The sequence below is a fragment of the Taudactylus pleione genome, unplaced genomic scaffold (genome assembly GCF_031769625.1).
Source record: "Taudactylus pleione unplaced genomic scaffold, aTauple2 ptg000019l, whole genome shotgun sequence".
Lineage (NCBI taxonomy): Eukaryota > Metazoa > Chordata > Amphibia > Anura > Myobatrachidae > Taudactylus > Taudactylus pleione.
The window spans coordinates 19,734,641-19,757,416 of record NW_028284421.1 but is presented as its reverse complement, the minus strand read 5'-3'; the positions used below and the strand labels follow the sequence as shown (position 1 = coordinate 19,757,416).

Sequence of the window (22,776 nt, the reverse complement as noted above, 5' to 3'; positions counted from 1 at the left end):
AACTAGTTCATTTTGAAGACCAGTTCATTTTGAACTGATCATTCGTGAACTACCCATCACTAACTGGCTGGCAATAATAGTCTATGTCTTTGGATTCCTCTAGATACTCTAGCAAGAAGCTTATTTACAGTGGAAAGGATTACAGTTTGGAATCTCCCCAAGTATAGGAACGTTTTGGTACATTCCTAAAAGTGTCTTTCAGAAAAGAAGCATTGTTTTCATTGTTTTCTTTTACCTACTTACCAGACATTTTCTAATCCCTGAATACTCTCATGACATCACAAGAGACTTGCAATGCATTTCATCATTAGTGACCGTATGAAGATGAAACGCGTTGATAGTGTCTTGTGACGGTGATTCAAGAGAGATCAACACCAGAGATAGTTTTGGACTTGATAGGGAACTGCTGAGAATGGCATCAGGCAATAAAGTAAATGCTGGCATCTCAAACAATATGATCCTGCAGTGATATACTAATTGATTCATATACAATGTACATTTTTAGCAACTTGTAAGTGCGATAACATTTCCATATACTCCACAAAGTTGTGCCTCTGGTTTATTTTTATCTTTCTACTGTATGTTCTTTTGAAGTGCTATTAGTGGTGCAAAATTAGTGCTATTAGTGGTACAAAATTGGACAAAACTAAAACTCATATCAAGCACGCGAACAGTTAGGTTTCCCATGATGGTCTATATTTGCTAACAAGTATAATAATGTTCATCTCTTTTAGGTCTCCCTAAGGCAGCTATTATAAATCAAGGACGTCTTTTGATAAGCTCCGCGATTAGTACTCTTTCTGGAGTTACGTGCAAGGATGTACTGTACATACCACTGCCTCTGTACCACAGCGCTGGCCTTATGATTGGGGTTCGTGGATGCATTCAGCAAGGTACACTACCTACATTCATATATTTGTGTGCTTCCTATCTACTCAAAAACAACATTTCTTAATTACACAGTAACCCTCAGTTTAGACTAATGCGTTTTTCCTTGTTATCCTCCATACATACTTTACTATTGAATTCTCACTCTATTTTAATCATTTACAATACATCTGGCCCTCACCAGAGGAGGACTGGCAACTTTTGGCCTGGGGGCAAATGCAAGTAAATGGCCAAGACGTTTCTAACAGCATGCTACCAGAGAAGAACTGTGGACCCGAGTAGTTCAATATGGATATGGTTTAAAGCAACCAGTGAATTCTATGGAAATATATTGAAAGATTTGTTAGAATTATTCAAGCAGGACTTTTCTATGGATCTTTATATAATACGAGTAGTCGATGTATAATACAAAGGCCAGACCAGTGGCCGATGAACAATAAACAGTGCATACTATACTTTGGACTTCTACACAGAGTCAAACAAGTTCTGCAATCCACTGTGCTATACAGATCCCAATTTCTGGTGGTTTGGCAATGTAGGCTGTAGTGCTGCAAAATGGGGAGCAGGTAAGGATTACTCTGGTCTCAGAAGGAGCCTGGGAATGCAGAGTTGATGTAACAAACCCCCCAGGATGTCCTGATCACACTCCACAGTGGCCAGCACCATAGGTATGCATTGAATGAGAGGACATAGCTGTGCACCCTCATGTGGCCACACACCCCCAGCACCAGCACCCAGGACTGTCGTAATTTTTGACAGACCTGAATGTAGCCCTCCAAATTTCTTATTGGCTTTGCAATGTAGCCCTCCAAATTTCTTATTGGCTTTGCAATGTAGCCCCCCAAATTTCTTATTGGCTTTGCAATGCAGACCTTGCTTTCCCTGCTAGTGCTCCCCCCCCCAAAAAAAAACAACAACGTAAAAAACAAAAAAAGACCCTGGAAGCCTAGCTACATAGACCCTTTAAGACAATGCAGACTCAGATAGTTTACTTGTCCCTTCTGCAGTATGACTATGCTGGGGTGCAGTATACACATACTGTAACTTGAAAAGATTTTCAGGCAAATATGATGTTATATTGACAAAACAATTTCCCTCTAGTTTTGATCTTTGTGAGAGAGATATAACATTTTAAATTCCTTTACTTTGGCTACTGATTCTTTTGATTACAACAATCTTGTTTAGTGAAGTTTCTATCTTAAAAGTTGATGTTCTCAATCTAGTTAATGTTTTCATCTTTACATGGGAATTCTAATCAAGTATAAGTTCCCCTCATAAGCATGCCTTCTCTCTATCATCTGGTCATATGGTTGAAATCACTGGTATTGTCTGATTCCATGAAAAACAATTAACACCGTTTTTAAAGGTGCAAGTGGAAAGTTGGCCATCCAATCAGTAACCTATTAAGAGTCCCTGTTAGCTATGAATGGGGTATGCCGTAATGAAGAACTAATGCTTCAGAGAAGTTTTCTGCATTTCCACCTAATAAAATATGTTCCTGAGAATCTACATATGCCTAGTCAGAGCTCCAGGGACTATAAGCTAGTATTCAAGGGGTGATAAAATAATTTAGTACAAAAATGGTAGACTTTGTCCCAGGATTGAGGCAAATTAAGAACATATTTCCAAATTGGTAGTGAAGCTACAAAGGAGAACTTCACTGGGAACTGTTCTCAAAAAGGCTATGGGGTAAATGTAATAAACAGCAGCTTTGAAACATTCTTGAGTTCCTTGCGAAACTGCCCGATGTTTTCAAGTTGCAGTCTTTTAATAAGCAAAACGAGGTTGATTTTGCCTACTAAAAGACGGTTACAATCACAGGTGGCGCGCTAATGTTGTACCATGTATTGTTGGGAAAAAAATATTCTTGGAGGATGGTAGCAGGTCTATCCTATCCAGGAGGAGTTTGAATTTGGACAGCTTCACCTGGAACAAGATGTGGAAGATGAAGTGCTACTCAGTCATAACTTCTTTTGTTGGACATCTGCTTTGAGGTAAGTACTGTTTGTACTTGTACTTACAGTTGCAATTGTCGTTTTGTAACAGGAATGAAGGTCCTGGTGAAGGGTCACAATAAACGCTGGGAAGGTGATGATAGACTATCTTGTGGTGTGTTTCTAAAATTAAGCAATGCTGCAAAGACATTGGTGTTATCAGGTGTGCATTTTTCCAACAAGTGTATGGCTGAGAGGACAACTCTTACTGCTAGCCCAGAGAAAAGGGGTATATGTGTTCTGCGCTCTATGTGTAAATATGAGCTGCTCAGTTATACATAAAATATGACAATAATAAAGGAGGGGAACTAAGCGCTATTGTGGAAATCAACGACTGGAACAGAAATACACATAAGAATGATATAAAATAAAAATAAAATATAAAAAAATAAATAAATAAAAATTGAAATTAAATAAAAAAAATGAAAACATTAAAATAAAATAAAATAAAAAATTAGATAAACGTAATTGGTATGAAAGAAGAAGAGGAGAGATATGAAAGGGAAAAAAATAAAAAAATAAAAATAAATGATTAGATGTTTAAAAGCCCTTCTGGGATAAGATGTAGATGAGCAATATCGTTTTGCGTCTTAATGGAAGCCATCCGTGGAATCTGATATTCCGGGCTAGCCCTAGCTGACCCTACCTTAGACTTGCTTGTAGTCTCTGAGGTCAATCACTTAAGATTCTGTGTCCGGGTAACTTCGCCGGGTCCGTGCATCCCACGTGTATTACCCACGGCGCTGTGTGATGATGTCAGATGCCCACTGCCGTACACGATGTTGGCTTCCTGACTTCTCTTAGATGCCACTCTCTGTGCTCCAACACATTTCGAACCTTAACAGGTTCTTTATCAAGGATAAGTCTGTTTGTCTTTTGACTGCCTTAACTACACAAAACATTATTCTCCAACAGGAAGTGATAAAACAGGAAGTCCCCAAAAAAGGCAGTATCCACATTTTTTCTTGAGGCTCCATTTTAAAAAGGAATAATTCCATCAAATATATAAAAAATTAAGCATGAATAAAGAAATAGTATTAAACTCAGTAAGAAAAAAAGACTTTAGGATGAAACATAAGAAAAATGATAGATATAAATGGAAGTAAGAAAAAATACAATAAAACAAACAAAAAATAAACAAAAAAAATATATATAATAAAATGGATGAAAATAAAATAATTGAACAAGTCAACAATAAAGAAAGTGTTTCTGTCCCTTCGGTGCCCTCCTAGTGAAACCATGTGTAAGAGTAAATTATAAAATGACCATTATAAAAAGGCTTTTAGCTCAATATCTATATTGAGACCATTTGGTTCAAGTGTATCTAAAAGGAAAATCCACTTGGTTTCCTCTTTTTTTAGTTTTTTTATGATGTCTTCTCCTCTCCAGTCTGGAGAGATTTTCTGAATGGCTAAAAATTTCAGGCCTTTTGGGTTCTTCTGATGATGTTCTGCATAATGAGCCGATACACTATGTGTCATTAGACCTTTTTTAATATTGTAAACATGCTCTGCAATTCTCGTTTTGACCTTTCTTTTAGTTTGGCCAATGTATTGTAGAGCACAGGGACATTCCAGCAAATGAATGGCTCCTTCCATTTCACATGTGATATTGTCATTAATTTTGAAGATTTTTTGAGTTTTCCTAGACTGAAAATCCATTATTGATTTGGTACTGGTTGTGGATTGTTTACTACCTGTACATTGGGTGCAATGATAAAATCCTTTCTTCTTACCTTTTCTGTTGTCTGTATCTATCGACAGAAAGCTCTTTGTTAAGTGTTGTTTTAAGTTCTTTGCTTTTCGATATATTATTTTTGGTCTTGACGGTATGACATTGTTTATATCTTGGTCCAGTTGTAGCACATGCCAGTGTTGAGTCAGAATGGTTTCTATTTGTTTGTGATTGCCATTGAATTGCGTGATGAATGATACTTGGGCATCTTCTTGTTCTGTATTTGGTGTTTTGTATGCTATAAGTTCGTTTCTATCTAAATTCGATATTTTCTTGATTTCTTCTTCCAGCTTTTGTTTATGATAACCTTTCTCAATGAATTTTGTCTTGAGTTCTTCACTTTGGGAGAGGAATGTTGTGTTATCCGTACATTTTCTCTTAATCCTTCTAAATTACCCCCCAGGGATATTCTGAATCCATCTTCTATGATGGTTACTGTTAAATGGTAACATATTATTTCCATTGCATTCTTTTACGTATGTTTTTGTTTGTATGGTATTATCTTTAATGAAAAGTACCAAGTCCAAAAAATTTACTTTCTCCTTACTATATACTGTGGTGAATTCTAAGTTCATCCCATTTTCATTCATGTAGTCTTTAAATTTCTCCAGATCTTCCTGGGAACCACTCCAGACAAAAAAGAGGTCGTCTATGTACCTTCGCCAGCATTTGATGTTTTGTTGGTAGATGTTGTTCTTCCAAATAAATCGCTCCTTCCACCATGCCACAAATAGGTTGGCATAGCTGGGTGCAAAAGATGTTCCCATGGCCGTTCCCCTTTCTTGAATATAGTAGTCGCAACCATACCAAAAATAATTATGTCTAAGAATGAAATCAATATTGTCCATAATGAAGTTGATTTGAGTGTTTGACAGTTCTGACTGTGTGGATAGAAAATGTCTACTTGCTTCGCATCCTGCTTCGTGTTCGATGACTGTGTAAATTGATTTTATATCGCTGGTGCACAGAAAGAATTTATCCTCCCAATTCAATGTTTCAATCACCTGAAGGATGCTCATAGTGTCTTTAAGGAAACTTCTCTGTCCTGATACCAATGTTTGCAGGAAGAAATCAATGTACCTCGAGAGAATTGACGTCAAGGATCCAATCCTGGAAACTATTGGTCTTCCTGGTGGCTTTATGGGATCCTTATGGACCTTAGGTAAATGATAGAATGTAGGGGTTCTTGGATATTCTCTATAGATGTAATCAAAATCTTTTTTAGTGATTATATTTAATCTTAATCCTTCTTCCAATTGTGAAATTAGTAACCTTTGGTATTCCAGTGTGGGATCTGTTCTTAATTTTCTATATGTGTTGTTATCCGATAGAAGGTTCAATGATTCTTCTTCATAGTTTGCTCGATTCATCACCACAACTCCTCCCCATTTATCTGCCGGTTTAATTACAATTCCTTTATCCTGTTGTAATTCTTTTAGTGCTTTTGTTTCTTCTTTCGTGAAATTGTATTTTATTTTTGAATTTTCTGGCAAAGCTTTGATGTCTTTTTCCACTAACCTTTGGAATGTTTCTATATGTGCTCCTTTGATATGGGCAGGATAGAACGTTGAAGATGGCTTAAAATTTGTGTGTATGTAATCTCTTGTTGTATTGGTTGTTTGTCTTGTGAGGGGGTCTTTCGCAAAGAATTTCTTCAAACAGACCTTCCTTATGAATTTTTGTGTGTCTATGTACAGGTCAAACTTGTTTACTCTTGCTTGTGGTGCAAATTTTAAGCCTTTTTGAAGAACATGTGTTTGTTCCTTTGTTAAATTCTTTGAGTTTGAGATCTTTAAATTAAAGATCATCTTCATATCAGTTTCTATTGTTGTTTGGTTGGTCTTTTTTCTCGCACCTCCTCTTGTTCTTCTCTTTCTATATTCATAAGGTTCCTACTAGTTTTCTGTATGGATCTCCTTACTTCTGGTGGTTTGTCGTGGTCCCTGGTATGGTCTAAAAAACCCATCATATTTCTCATCTTCTTCGCTATCCAGTTGTTCCTGACCATTAACATTTGTGCTAAATGGTGTACATCACATATTAAACTTCAATTTATATGATAAGTATATATTGAGAAGTGCATATCAACATTTCTCAATATAACACTTCTTAGAGACTATCAAACTTATTAATTTATATAATTGCTGCAGTTGATTGTTTATTTCTTAACCCAATAGGGGACACAAAGATTTGTATCAGGAACTGGATACATGTTCCCATGTGACAATATTCCATGAATACAAATAGGTGGCCCTCATAGAGGACATTGTGCATAATATAGCACCCATTAAATCAACCTGGTTTCTTTTCTACATTTAACAACTAAAGGTGTAATGGCATACCATAATCAATAGATGGCAGCATAATATCACCAATGGAATTTATATCTTGGTTTAGTTTCAACACAGTATATCTAACTACAATTGTGGGTAGTACATGCAGGGCTAATTGATTTCAACTATATAAATATATGTTATGATTAATGACACTGGAGACAACAACATTTAATAGAATCTTTACTCAGAAACATAACTGAAAGGGACACAGAGACAAATTAATTATTAATAATTGAATATCAATTGATGACACACATTTGTTTCAATGTTTTTATTATATTTTTTCTTGGAATATTTCACTAATAAGGCAAAAAAATTTTTTAAATAATTTATTTAATAAAAGTTATATTTATATATAATTATCCTCTATGTGCACCAACAAAGAGACAATACCCTTTTCTTCTCTTTTTTGCAGTAATGATAGACCAGGGCAAATCGGGAATCGCTTGTAGGTGCAGAAGTTCTTTTGGTTGATGTGCTTTGAGATCATTGCTGGAACCACTTATGGAGACTTCTCTTTAAATGTCACTGAAAATAGGGTTCCTCTGGCCCTGCACTTGGTGGCTTCAAGACCTGGGTGCCCCTGGTAGAGCTCATTTGTATACTATTACTGCAGGGTATATAGTATTATGAATGTTTGACCTCTCAGGATGACTCCATCAGACAACATGAGCTCATCTCTCACGGCAAAGAAAGGGTGTAGATTATTTGAGATCTCCCTAGAGGACCGGGGTTACCCACATAGTAAGAGTTGAGATAGCTGCTGGCACAGATAATCCACCAAGGTTTCACACTGCAGCTCATCCATTCTGTGGGAGTAATGTTTTTGCACAAACATGATGTCATATTCATCCTCAACTTGTGGGCATTCAGTGTAAGGTATTTAGGTAGGCCCGGAAAAAGGGCCTACATAGCCACAAATAATTATTTGCCACACATGTAGACAACATCCAGATGGTATCTCTGCAACTTGAGCATCATTCCTTGTAAGTGGGCAGATGCATTATACAGAGGCTTCCTAAGTATGGTAGGTAAATGCTAACGCTAAAAGTTGCTTTTTAATCTGTGCATATGGTGACTCAGTTTCAGTTAGTGCTCTGGAGTAGAAGGCTATGGACTTGTTATTTTGGAGGCATACATCACCCAGACTGTGTTGTGTGGTATCTGCAGAAATCATCACAGGTAAATGCACATTAAAAAACTGAAGTACTGGAGTACTTGTTAGAATGTGTTTTCATTTTGTAACTGCAGCCTGATGCTTCTCCTGCCAGCACCGTTATGAGTCATGATGAAGGAGCTGCCGTAGTGGTGCAGTTGTCTTACTTTAGTAGTGAAGAAAATTTGATGGGTAGTTTATCATTCCCAGGAATCGCTGTAGACTGAGTTTGTCCTCAGTGAATGGCATTTGCTGAAAACCTGCCATTTTTTCAGGGTCTGGCTTGAACCCTTGTTAGTGTGGAGGTGACCTACATATGGAACATCCAACACCTGGAACCTACATTTATATGGGTTGATCCTTAAGTTTATGGCACAGATCCTTCCAGCACATGACAAAGGCACTCATAATGTTCTTGCATGTTGTGATCCCAAATGAGGACGTCGACAATGATTTCACACATAAAACCTTCTAACAGCTGTTCCATGCATCATTGGAAAACTTCACTGCCAGTGTTCAGGCCATAAAGCATACACAAAAAAGCTTATCATCCAGAGGGTGTTACGAATGAGGTGAGTCTGGATGACTCTTTGTCCAGTGGTATCTTCTGTTCTGTGCGCAAACAGCATCATTATTAATATCACAAACAATTCTGTCTCTGATTAATTTGTTAGTGATGGCACCAAAATCAATTTTTTTAGTTACTGTAATAGCTTTAACATGGACACGTATGATTGTACATTTTCATCACAGTTTTGGTTTGTGGCATTAAATTTGTGTCTGACCATTATTACATTCTTGACTAGTAAACAATGCATATCTCCTGAAACTTTTTAAGAAGCATTTCCGGGTCCTCGGCATCCTCCCCCTCCTCAAAGACAAATGTGTCCACTTTATCTATTGCCTCTGCACCAACCAGATTTAGTAAAGTATATGCCTGTACCTTTTTTGACTTCTCAGATTGTCCAGTGATGCAGTAAATTAATACTTTCCATTCCATTCTGAACTGGAGCCAGTTGTAAGCAATGTTTTTATCAAAGACGTGGGCATCAATGCAGCAGAGACCTTGAGCCATGTCTGACAACTTCTGACACCATGTAGATGTGGCTAAAAAAAATCTGGAGCGACAACTTTCAGGAGTTCAACAGAACTTGTTTATTCAGTATAACAAACATAACTAGACTGGCCATAGAACAGGAAACTCTCAACATGCATTTCCCAAATTATCTCACTTTTTGGGGGCAGATGTATTAAGCTCTTGAAAGTGATAAAGTGGAGAGTGATAAATGATCAACCACTCAACTCCTAACTGTCATTTTTCAAAGACAGTCTGTAACATGACAGTTAAGAGCTGAATGTTGGTTGTTTATCACTCTCCACTTTATCACTTTCCAGAGATTGATACATCTGCTCCATACCAGAATAACATTGGAAAATAATCAAAAAAGAGAGAAAAAAAACATATTTTTATTAGTTTCCCTATTTTTTATACATGTCACTGAAATAATCTAGTTACATGTATAGGGAAAGAGGGGAGTACGAGGGGAACATTAACCATCTTGTGATGCAATACCAGAACCACTTAAACACATCCCATATAGATTAACAGTTCCAGAAAGGTAATTTGATGCACCAGTATAAGTAATTCCGTATTCAAGGAAATGTCATAATATCCGCCAATAGATAGTACCCTCTGATGGTATACACCAGGATAACACTATCACCCAATCAATAACAAGATTGAGCACAGAATGATTGCTTACACACTTAAATAATCTAGTGCATATACGCAAAGTCACTGAGATAGATACAGAGGAAACATTAAATTAGTTTGCTCTTAATTTTTTTGTGAGGTTCTATAAGGGCACATCAGCACATCCCATACGGATAAACGTCACAGCTTTTGTAGTGTAATGTCAGCACTACTATTAAATTATTCATATTATTCCCATTATCTACAGATGGGCCCAGCTAGTTTGTTGCTCATAGCGCGCCATTCAGGCCTCTGTGTCGCGCCATGGAACGTTACGTGATGGCTGGACTTTGGCATACTGTGGTATTCAACAAAAGATACACTACGGCATGTAATACAGCACTTAACCACTAGGTGGCGAGTGCTCCACTGTTGTAATTTGTACTGAAGACCATACTGTGAAATTGGATGGCTATCACATTCATACACTGTATTGCATGTTCGCACAACCAATCTTTTTAATAGCACTTTTTAATATCTTTTAGTACACATACTGTACATAACTGTACAGTAGTGTAGTTACCGTGTTGTTATGACGGTATAACCAATACTGTAGATTAATTGAGATGCACGCACAGCTTTCAATGAGATGGGATGAATTAATCTCTAATGGTGAAGTACTGTGTATATATGTACTAGTATAATATTTTGAAAGGAAGACACTTTTTTTATTATTAAAAATAGCAGCGGGTGGGTGGAGTGCACAAGGATGAGCCCGCTATGTGCGGTTCTTGATATAGCTGGCATGTGGGCTAGAGGTTAGGTGATCTCTTTGCAACAATGCTTGTCCTGGGTTCGAGCCCTGGAAAAGAATATTTTTTTTTGGCACTGTCAGTGCTGTCCCAGACTTAGACACTTTAGTGAAACTAGTAGTGAGCTGTTTAAATGTGAGGTATTACAAACTGATTGTGCATTTTAAAACGCACACTTGTGGCACTGTTGGCACGTCGGTGCTGTGGTGGCTGCCAGTTTCGGGGGTTGCAATGTGATCTCTGGCGCATGCCCGGTGGAGCCGCTCTATATGCCAGTCGCGCTATGCTGTGGCGTATGGAGGATCATAGTACTATGCATGCCCAGTGTGTCACACACAGTGCATCCCAGTTTACAGTAAACACTATAGTGATTTCATGACTTTAGGAACTACTGTAGTAGCGGGCTGTTTGAAAGAGGAATCTCTGTATTACAAACTGACTGTGTGGTTGAAATTGCACACTTGCGACTCTGTCGGCGCTGTCCCAGACTTAGACGCTATCGTGATTTCATGACTTCAGAAACTGGTAGTGGGCTCTGTTTGAAAGAGGGGTCTCTGTATTACAAACTGATTGTGTGCTTTAAAGTGCAAACTTGTGGCACTGTCGGCACGTCGGCGCCGTGGTGGCTGTCAGTTCCGAGGGGTTACAGTGAGATCTCTGGCACATTCCCAGTGGAGCCGCTCCATACGCCAGTCGCGCTATGCCATAGCATATGGAGGATCATAGCACCCTGCATGCCCAGTGGGTCGGGAGTCACACACAGTGAAAGTGGTATCTCTGTATTAGAAACTGATTGTGCGGTTGAAGTTGCACACTGTTGGCGCTGTCCCAGACTTAGACACTGTAGTGATTTCATGACTTTAGAAAATAGCAGTGGGTTCTGTTTAAAAGTTAGGTCTCTGTCAGCACTTTGGTAGCTGTCAGCTCCGGGGGGGTTACAATGGGATCTCTGGCGCATGCCCAGTGGAGCCGCTCCGTAACCATGTAGCGCCCTGCTAGTTGCACTATGCTGTGGGGAGGCTCATACAGTAGTAATGTGCATGCCCAGTGGGTCGGGAGTCACACACAGTGCATCAGGTTCCTTCCCCCAAAGCAAGCAAGAGCCTTTCATTACCATAATATAGGACACTCTGTTAGCCATTTACTGTAAGCAGTCAGCTCAAGGCTTGCCCTTGTGTCCTGAAAAGGCGAGGAATGGTGACCATTGCCAAGGACGCCATCCCCCATCTGCTTGGACAACTAATATGCCACTATGAATGTGTCGGTTTCTTGTAATCTGAAAGTGCATTTTAATACGCACACTTGCTGCACTGTCGTCACTGTACCAGACTTAGGGCCTGATTCAGAGCCGGACGCTCTGACCAGAGCGCTCGCTCTGAATCAGGGCCCTCCTCCATGAAAATGGAGGGTCCTCCTGGATGCTCGTATAGCTGTGGGTGACCACCCACAGCTATAGCGAGCGTCCATGATGATGGTCGCGATGGTCAAAGACCATTGCGACCATCGGGCTTGTGACGAGACCCTGTGGTAGGGTCTCGCTTCCGCAAGCCCAGGAGTGATTTTGGCTCTATCAGAGCCAAAATCACTCCCACTGACATCATTACTGATGTCAGTGGGGCCGGACTCAGACGGTAGGCGTTCCCATGGGAACGCCTCCGTCTGGCCGCCACGCCCCCGGCACGCCCACCAAAGGGGGCGTGCTGTCACTCACCATCGACAGCACGCCCCCTTTGGTGCGAGACCCCGAGCGACGTATTTCTCGTCGCTCGCCGGGTCTCGCGCATGCGCACGACGGAGCTCCCTCCGTCGTGCGCATGCTCATTCACCAAACATCGACCCGCTTGCAAGCGAACTTTGCTCGTGAGCGGGTCGGAATGACCCCCTTAGACACTATAGTGATTTCATGACTTTGGAAATTAGTAGTGGGTCCTGTTTAAAAGCGAGGTCTCTATTACAAACTGATTGTGCGTTTAAAACCGCAAACTTAGCCATTTACTGTAAAGTCAGCTCAAGGTCTGCCCTTGTGTTCTGAAAAGGCGAGGAATGGTAACAAAATAATAATAATAGAAAAAAATGATAGCCTTCCAGGATTCGAACCCGGGATATCCACACTGCCTTGCGCTCTCCTAACCACTACACCACAGATGCCTGCCATACCAAGAACTACACTTGTCGTGTGTGTGATGAATGAGCATTATGCATCATCAGTGCGTCCTGAGTGCACCATCAGTGCGTCTTATAGTGGGTAAGATGGCTACCAGAGACCGCTGCTTCAGCCAAGCAGACCTTTCTCCAACACACAGGAGAAGACGCTCGCCTAAAGGAGATCAATGGCATATATCCTGGCCACATTTGGCCACCAAATCGGGCCCTGCAGCGTAGGTGGTCAGACGTTGTGCGCAGAGTTGAGCCTCGATTAAACAGGCTCAGAAGGCACCTCCTGTGCAGTAAGTAGAGTATGGCTGTACAATTACAGTACAGTAATTACAGTACCAAATACAGTGCTGACAGTGCTGCAAGTGTGCATCTTAAAATGCACACTCAATTTGTAATACAGAGATCCATCTTTCAAATAGCCCGCTACTAGTTCCTAAAATTATGACATCACTATCTATAGTGTTTAAGTCTGGGATGCACTGTGTGTGACTCCCAACACACTGGGCATGCATAGTGCTATGATCTTCCATACACCACAGCATAGCATGACTGGCATATGGAGCGGCTCCACTGGGCATGCGCCAGAGATCCCATTGTAACCACTCGGAGCTGAGAGCCACCACAGCGCCGACATGCTGACATTGCCGCAACTTTGCGGTTTTAAACGCACAGTTTGTAATACAGAGACCTCTCTTAAACAGAGCCCACTAGTAGTCTAAAGTCATGAAATCACTATAGTGTCTGGCACAGCACTGACAGTGCCGCGAGTGTGCATCTTAAAACACCCACTCAGTTTGTAATACAGAGATCCTGTTTTCAAACAGCCTGCTACTAGTTCCTAAAGTTATGAAATCACTATAGTGTTTAAGTCTGGGATGCACTGTGTGTGACTCCCGACCCACTGGGCATGCGTAGTGCTATGATCTTCCACAGCATAGCGCTACTGGCGTATGGAGCAGCTCCACTGGGCATGTGCCTGAGATCCCATTGCAACCCCTCCACTGGACATGCGCCAGAGATCCCTTTGTAACCCCTCGGAGCTGACAGCCCCTAGAGCACTAACGTGCTGACATTGCCGCAAGTTTGCGGTTTTAAACACACAATCAGTTTGTAATACAGAGACCTCTCTTAAACAGAGCCTACTACTCGTTTCTAAAGTCATGAAATCAATGCCGCAAGTGTGCAACTTCAACCCGCACAGTCAGTTTCTAATACAGAGATACCACTTTCACTGTGTGATTCCCGACCCACTGGGCATGCACAGTGCTATGATTCTCTATATGCCATGGCATAGCGCGACTAGGCATGCACCAAAGATCCCATTGTAACTCTCGAACCTAACAGCCACCGACAGCACCGACATTGCCCCAAGTGTGCGCCTTAAACGCACACACAGTTTGTAATACCGAGACCCCTCTTTTAAACAGAGGGCCTGATTCAGAGCCGGGCGCTCTGAACAAGCGCCTCCTGGCCGCTCGCATAGCTGTGGGTGACAGCTATTGCGAGCGGCCAGGTTGATGGTCACGATGGTCTTGACGGTAGGGTCTCATGGCCACAAGCCCCAGAGAGCTTCTGGCTCTAATAGAGCCGGAAGCTCTCCCACTGATATCACTAGTGATGTCAGTGGGGCCGCCCCCAATCGGCAGGCGTTCCTTCGGGAACGCCTCTGTTTGACCAGCCACCCCCCTGCCCGCCTACCAAACAGGGCGAGCTTTCAATCTCCATCGACAGCACGCCCCCTTTGGTGCGAGACCACGGAGCGACAGAGCACCCGTCGCTAGCTGGGTCTCGTGCATGCGCACAACGGAGCCGGCTCTGTCGGCTTTCCTGAATCAGCTTTAAAAACACAGCTCACACACTTAATGATTTAAAACTTCATTAGACATTCTTCTACAGCCCTGATTCCATGAGGAAAATGCTGTACTACAGTATATTGTACAGAATCACTGCTTCTGTCAGCCTATCATCGGGCGGTGATAAAGAAAATGCATTGGAGATCAGACGCATGTGCTGTGTAGTGTAGGAAAAGTGACACCTGGTGGACAAAAAGTTGTATTACTCATTATGACTTTTCTTCAGTGCTTCGCCAGTCGCGCGTTACAAAACTTTATGTGTGGCACGACTCATGGCATAGTGTGTGGCGCAATATGTATGGTGCGCTACATGGCATATGGAGTAACAAACTAGCTGGGCTGGGCTGGCTAGCAGTCAGGACTGATGCTGCAGCTGGCGGGCCTGGTAATAGGGCTCCCCTGGCTGTGACATCAGCCCCCCACTAGAAAGGGTCCGGTGCTGGTTCTGGAGCTTCCAGTGGAACTGAAAGTCCAGAACCAGGACTGGTTCCCAGAGCCCAGTGCTGGTTGTATTAAGTACAGTGGAACCCTACGTATTTTTTTCTCTGTACTTAAACAACCAGGACTGGCTTTGCAAAATCCAGGGCTTGTTCTGTTTTGGGAGGGTACCTCACGTCATTTTTTTTCTACAGTTAACTCTTTATTTGCTTTTTACAGTCCGATACATGCAGGCATCTCACTGATGTCTGCATGTATCTGTGTCAATCCGACTTGCTCATGCTCCTTGAAGTTCCATTTTTGTGGTCGATTTCTAATCGAATGATAGTAAATAAGGGATTTGTGTGTTGGTCTATGTAAAAGTACCGATGTTTTTTCAATGTTCGATTTGAGGTCAATTTGACTAAAATTCGATTTGAAATTAGATTTGGCCTTTAGTAAATACCCAAATGCAAAATCGAATGCAAATCGAATGCCAAATCACTCAAAATGCAAAATCGACCCTTAGTAAATTTTCCCCCTGGTGTTATCCACCAATCCACCAGTCCCAAATGGCTGAAAAGGAGGGTGTTCTAAGTGCGGTTGTTCTGCGTGCAATGACTGTAGGCTGGATGTTCGTCCTAATAGGAATTGGACTTATAGAATGTCAGTATGCTCGAATGTATGTGGCCTCCAGCTTCCATCAAACACACACTGCTGTGCTTGTAGGAACCACCTCTCCACCTCAAATTTACAGATAGCACAGCATATACAGTAAGGTATGATAAGGACCAAAACTATCCTAAAAGCAAAATCCAAAACATCAGATTCAATAATAACAGTAAGTTCTGGATTGTGATGGATCAGCACAGGAGCATTCTCTTCCCCTCTAGACCTACAAAAGGTTTATTAGAGTGGGTTTGGGTATGAAATACCGTCAGTCAAGATGCCAGCTGTCAAAATACCGACAGCAACATCATGATGCTTGGTATTCCGACAGGGGTTAGGTAAGTATCCTAACCCTTTCCCTTTAACCCTCTAACCCTAACCCTCCTTTTTTGCACCCTTACCCTCCCTACCTGCACCCTAACCCTCCCCGTTAGTGCCTAAACCTAACCCTCCCCCCTGGTGCCTGAACCTAACCCTCCCCCTCAGTAATAACCATAACTCCCCCCGTGGTGCCTAAACCTAACCCCCCAGTGGCTAACACCTATCTGGCATTGGCATCTCCACTACTGTCAGGATTCCGGCGCCAGTCTTCTGGCTGAAAGTGGGGATTCCAGCTTCGGGATTTCGAGAGCCGGCATCCCGGCTGTAGGTATCTCAACTACATCCCTTAGAGTGATAATATTGGAATAGGTTTTATTAAGCAACTGCAGTAACTGGCAAATCCTATAAATCTCTGTACTTTTTTTACTTTCTTTGACATTGGCCAAATCTCAGCAGCTTGGACCATATCTGCACTTCAGTCATATATCCATTTGAGGATAACTTGGTTACAATGCAGCATTTGCTCATACTGTAGGTTAAGTTTAATAATGGCATATACACAGAATTGCGGGATATGCAGAGTTGTGTATACGTAGAGATCAGTTTTATTTTACACGTATCTCCTGCAACAATGATAGGATGTGTATGAAAGTGCATTGGTAATGATGACGGCTATTTAACCAAAGGTATGGATAATATTGGAGTACTTCTACAGATGTGTACAATACTGCATATATATATATATATGTATATATATATATATATATATATATATATATATACAGTCAGGTGCATAAATATTGGGACATTGACAGAATTTTCATATTTTGGCCTCTATTCACCACCACAATGGCTTTGAAATTAAACAAACAAGATGTGCTTTCACTGCAGACTTTCAGATTTAATTTGAGGGTAATTACATCCAAATCAGGTGAACGGTGTAGGAATTACAACGGTTTCTATATGTGCCTCCCACTTTTTAAGGGGCCAAAAGTAAGGGGCTATCAACTCAAAAGCTATTTCATGGACAGGTGTGGGCTATTCCCTCATTATTTCATTATCAACTAAGCTGGTAAGAGGTCTGGAGTTGATTCTAGGTGTGACATTTGCATTTGGAATCAGTTGCTGTCGACTCTCAATATGAGATCCAAAGAGCTGTCACTATCAGTGAAGCAAGCCATCATTAGGCTGAAAAGTCAAAACAAACCCATCAGAGAGATAGCAAAAACATTAGGTGTGGCCAAATCAACTGTTTAGAACATTCTTAAAAGAAAGAATGCACTGGAGAGCTCAGCAACACCGGAAGACCACGGAAAACAGCTGTTGTGGATGACAGAAGAATTACTTCCCTGGTGAAGAATAACCCCTTCACAACAGTTGGACAAATTAAGAACACTCTCCAGGAGGTAGGTGTATATGTGTCTAAGTCAACAATCAAGAGAAGACTTCACAAGAGTGGATATAGAGGGTTCACCACAAGATGTAAACCATTGGTGAGCCACAAAAACAGGAAGACCAGATTAGAGTTTGCCAAACAACATCTAAAAAAGCCATTACAGTTCTGGAACAACATCCTATGGACAGATGAGACAAAGATCAACTTGTACCAGAGTGATGGGAAGAGAAGAGTATGGAGAAGGAAAGGAACTGCTCATGATCCAAAACATACCACCTCATCAGTGAAGCATGGTGGTGGCAGTGTCATGGCGTGGGCATGTATGGCTGCCAATGGAACTGGTTCCCTTGTATTTATTGATGATGTGACTGCTGACAAAAGCAGCAGTATGAATTCTGAAGTGTTTCGGGCAATATTATATGCTCATATTCAGTCAAATGCTTCAGAACTCATTGGACGGCGCTTCACAATGCAGATGGACAATGACCCGAAGCATACTGCAAAAGCAACCAAAGAGTTTTTTAAGGCTAAAAAGTTGAATGTTATGCAATGGCCAAGTCAATCCCCTGACCTGAATCCGATTGAGCATGCATTTCACTTGATTAAGACAAAATTGAAGGGAAAATGCCCCAAGAACAAGCAGGAACTGAAGACATTTGCAGTACAGGCCTGGCAGAGCATCACCAGGGATGAAACCCAGCGTCTGGTGATGTCTATGCGTTCCGGACTTCAGGCAGTAATTGCCTGCAAAAGGATTTGCAACAAAGTATTAAAAAGTGAAAGTTAGATTTAGGATTGTTTAGTTTGTCCCATTACTTTTGGCCCCTTAAAAAGTGGGAGGCACATATAGAAACCATTGTAATTCCTACACCGTTCACCTGATTTGGATGTAATTACCCTCAAATTAAATCTGAAAGTCTGCAGTTAAAGCACATCTTGTTTGTTTCATTTCAAAGCCATTGTGGTGGTGAATAGAGGCCATGGGGGTGGAGCTATAGAAAAACAATTATATATACTGTATATTATATACACTTATATATGTAATATATATATATATATACATACATACTGTATATATAGTATTTAGAAAAAAAGGCGTCAAAAGGGCCATTAAATTAAAACTAATCTAATGGAAAGATACATTTTGGCCCAGGACATTACGACATAGTTAATAAGAAGTTCAAGAACTGAGTTACTGCTTGCTCCTGCTGAAAAATAGCCCTGTATACAACAGTATGACATTGACAACTGTGACATGTTTGCAGATACCGTATCATCTGCTTTCATACATGTGGATGTTTAATGTACAGTAAGTGTAAAATAGTCTGTAATCAGTGGAAGGCTAACAGTTTTTAATAATGGTCCTATTTAATGCCCTGTAGACTATACGAAGGCGCAGGAAATTTCTTGTAAATAGATTATCCTATTACTTCTTATTCTTCATTGTTTTATTTTTAGTCAACTGTATGGTATAGCAGCCTGAGGGCATACTTGCCCACTCTCCCGGAATGGCCAAGAGGCTCCCGTAAATTGGGTGGTGCTCCTGGCCACCAGGAACAAAATTTGTCAATTCTCCCAGCCGGCCACCAACCCTGGACCCCCTTCACACCTCCTTACACATACCCACTCCCCCCGCACATAGCCTCATAGCAGGGAGGGAGATGACGCAATTCTCATTGAATCTCATCATTGTCACACTGTTTTACAATGCTAGTAATCTCGGCATTGTGTAGAGGGGGCAGGGCCATGATGATGCTCCACCCCCAATGCCGTGTCCAGTCCCCACCACGCCTCCATACGCTACACCAAGACCCCCATCGTGCCGACCTGGATGCCCACTCCTGGTAGTTTGGTATTTTTAAAGTTGTAAACGGTATAACTGTAAACATGCCGTGAAAGCCGCATGTTTATACCACAAACAGTAGTGTAACTTGGGGCCTTATACCCATTATTATTCTTCTGTGGGGCTGGGACCCATTGCCTGCTTTCCTGGCTACTTGGCCCTGTGTGTTAGCTCTGGCAGGGTTCCAGCCTGCTCCACTTACAGGGCCCACATCACTTTAGCACCACTCTTGGGACATGGGACAAACTTTTGCACTACTGCACTTAGTGCACTACCACACTCACAAAGCCAGTGCCACTGCCTAGGCAGATCTTGCCAGTGGCGTAACTTCATCCCAGTTGCCCGGAAGCAAGATAACTGTTGGTGCCCCCCCCCCCCCCCCCCCAAAAAAAAAACTTCAAAGTGCTACCGGGCAAAAAAATAAATAAATAAAAGAATTCTCTCTCTCTCTCTCTCTCTCTCTCTCTCTCTCTCTCTCTCGTTCGACATATTTTTAGTATACTGCATGTGCCTGTACTGCAACGCTGTACGAAGCATGCACGGTGCAACTCAACCACATTCACAGACGTTAAACACTGTACAACAAAAAAATAAACACATTGGCCCCCAAAAGGAGATAAAACACATACATTTGCCCCCACAGAAAATAATAAACTCATTGGCTCACACAGAAAACAATAAAACACATTGGCCCCCACAAGAAAAAAAATAAAACACATTGGCCCCCACAGGAAAAAAACAAGCAAATTGACCAAAACGGGAAATAAAAAAAGCACTTTAGCCCCAAAAGGAATATATAAAAGACATAAACCCCCACAGAAAAATATAAAAGACATTATCCCCCACAGAAAAAGAAATGAAACAAGCAAATTGGCCTGGATAGTGTGGATAACTTATGTCCCTGGGTTGGGGGGCTGTGTCTAGGAGGTTGAGGGAGGGTAGGGTAGCGCGTGTATGTCCCTAGCTATTGGGGTCGGCAGGGCCGGATTATAGGAGGGGCGAACGGGGCGATCGTCCAGGGGCCCCCACACCTTGGGGGCCCCCACACTGAGGAATATAATGACTGTAACCTGGCCACCCACCCTGGCCAGGTACTGGTCCCGGCAGCATCACAGCAGTCCACTGCCTCAGGCTCTGATTCACCTGACAGTGTCTGTCTATGGAAGCCCCAGCCCCCTTATTGACAATGCCGCGATTCGCGGGTGCACAGATAGGGGGTGGTGCTTAATGCAGAGAAGTGCCTGCCCCATCAGGAGGTTGATGGGTTGCCTGCTGCAGCTGCAAGAGGCTAGGGAAGAGTAGTGGGAAGCAGGGGGCAGGATAGGAGGAATAGTGGGAAGCAGGGGGCAGGATGTGAGGAGTAGAGGGAAGCAGGGGACAGGATAGGAGGAGGAGTGGGAAGCAGGGGGCAGGATAGGAAGAGGAGTGGGAAGCAGGGGGCAGGATAGGAGGAGTAGTGGGAAGCAGGGGGCAGGATAGGAGGAGGAGTGGGAAGCAGGGGGCAGGATAGGAGAAATAGTGGGAAGCAGGGGGCAGGATAGGAGGAGTGGTGGGTAGCAGGGAGGCACTATAGCAATAGTAGTGGGAAGCAGGGGGGCAGGATAGGAGGATTAGTGGGAAGCAGGGCGCAGGATAGGAGTAGTAGTGGTAAGCAGGGGGGCAGGATAGGAGTAGTAGTGGTAAGCAGGATAGGAGGAGTAGTGGGAAGCAGGGGTTCAGGATAGGAGGATTAGTGGGAAGCAGGGCGCAGGATAGGAGTTGTAGTGGTAAGCAGGGGGGCAGGATAGGAGTAGTAGTGGTAAGCAGGATAGGAGGAGTAGTGGGAGGCAGAGGTTCAGGATAGGAGGAGTAGTGGGAAGCACTGCAGGGGACAGTTTGGCAGGAGTAGTGGGAAGCAGGGAACAGGAGTAGTAGTGAGAAGGGACTCACTAGGAAGAAGTCCTCTATGCAGATACCGGGTCCTGGCCAGTGGTTCACTGCTCTCTTCCTGGGGAGAAGTGAGTGCAGGGCAGCAGCAGTGAGACTGCACCGACCGCCGGGGACTGGCTGCTGACACCATGTGCCACTACTCTGTATTTGGCCAGTGTCATGCTGGTGCACAATCACACTGCACAGGCGGCAGACATTATGGGAACGGGAGGGAGATGTGACACAGAGGCAAGTGGTGGAAATTGCCTGTCAGCTGAGGCTGTGGGAGGGAACACAGGAGCCGAGAGTTTCCAGTATGCGTTCCACAGCGGAACGCAAATTCTGGAAGCGCAGCAGCTGGCCCTTGTACTGCAGACACATGCATCTGCCTGGGGTGACAGGCAGACCGGTCCGGCAGATTCATGATCGACACTGAGCTCAGCCTCGGTGGCACCTCTGTGACAGCACTGAGCACTGCCAGCAGGACATGGAATTGGGGATAATGGAGGAGCGGAGATGCCCCCTTCAGGGCTGCGCCCGGTGGAAGCTTACTTCATTGTCTACCACAGTTCCGCCACTGGATCTTGCATCCAGACTCTCATGTAGGTCACTTTGTCAGGATCTCTGGGCCTGATTCAGAGCCGCTCGTAAGCAGCCGCTCGTTCGCTCCGAGCGATGTTCGCACATCTGCGCATGCATATGGGTTGTAATGCGCATGCGCCAACCAGTCAGTGCGGTCGGAAATCGTGTGCTCGCAAAATAGCGAATGCCTGCTAATTTGAGTGACAGGATGAGGCGTTTGTGGGTGGTAACAGGGGAAGGTGCTTGAAACGGGGAGTGGAGTTCCTAACGCAGGCGTGCCAAACGGTCAAAACGGGCATTTTAAGGGTGTGCATAATTAACAAAGCAGCGTCATTGACCACGTCACTTGGTTGTCTTTTAGCCTGAACTGCTCTCATGACTGCGGTAGGAAAATGCTACCACAAGCACTGCGAGCAGTTCATACGCCTTTCGATGTACTCGTTTAATCTAATAAATAGCGGAGAAGACGTATGATGCGAGCGTTCAAGCGGCGTCTTTACAAAATAGCGAGCGCATGTTTCGTTCGCTCGTTCAGACATAGAGGCGTCAACAGACCGCAAAGAGCGAGCGCTCAATTTAAATAGCCAGCCCCTTTTTCTGAACGAGCGTCCGCAAATAGCGTCCGGCTCTGAATCAGGCCCTCTGTTCCAGAATTACCAAAGATTCTCACCACGAATCCTTAGCCTCATGCCATAGTCACTAATTTTTGTAACTTGTCTAAGATCCACCACCAGCTCTCCATGTACAGGATGTTCAGGCCTGGAAGGCTGTTTGCAAAGGAGTTTTGATTTCTCTGTTTCAAATTGACCTTACCTGGGAGAGTTACGCTGGTATGCACTATCAGATAAAATGCCTGTCAGTCTGACAGATATTTTCTCTTACATGCTAAAATCCGTGGCCATACACTCAGTGGCATCATGAGGGGAGTGAGGGATACACCCAGGTGTCACCTTCGGAGAGTACTGCCAGGAATGAGGCCTGTATACACTGCCAGGAATGAGGCCTGCATACACTGCC

General features: G+C 42.8%; 1 protein-coding gene across 1 annotated transcript in view; it reads left to right on the top strand.

The window, feature by feature from the left end:
- The window catches only part of LOC148540389 (long-chain fatty acid transport protein 2-like), a 114,399-nt gene that overhangs the window by 28,858 nt on the left and 62,765 nt on the right, over nucleotides 1-22,776 (top strand). The window contains exon 3 of the mRNA XM_088443625.1: nucleotides 735-893. Coding sequence (XP_088299751.1) covers nucleotides 735-893 — 159 coding nt within the window. The remainder of the gene's footprint in view (nucleotides 1-734; nucleotides 894-22,776) is intronic.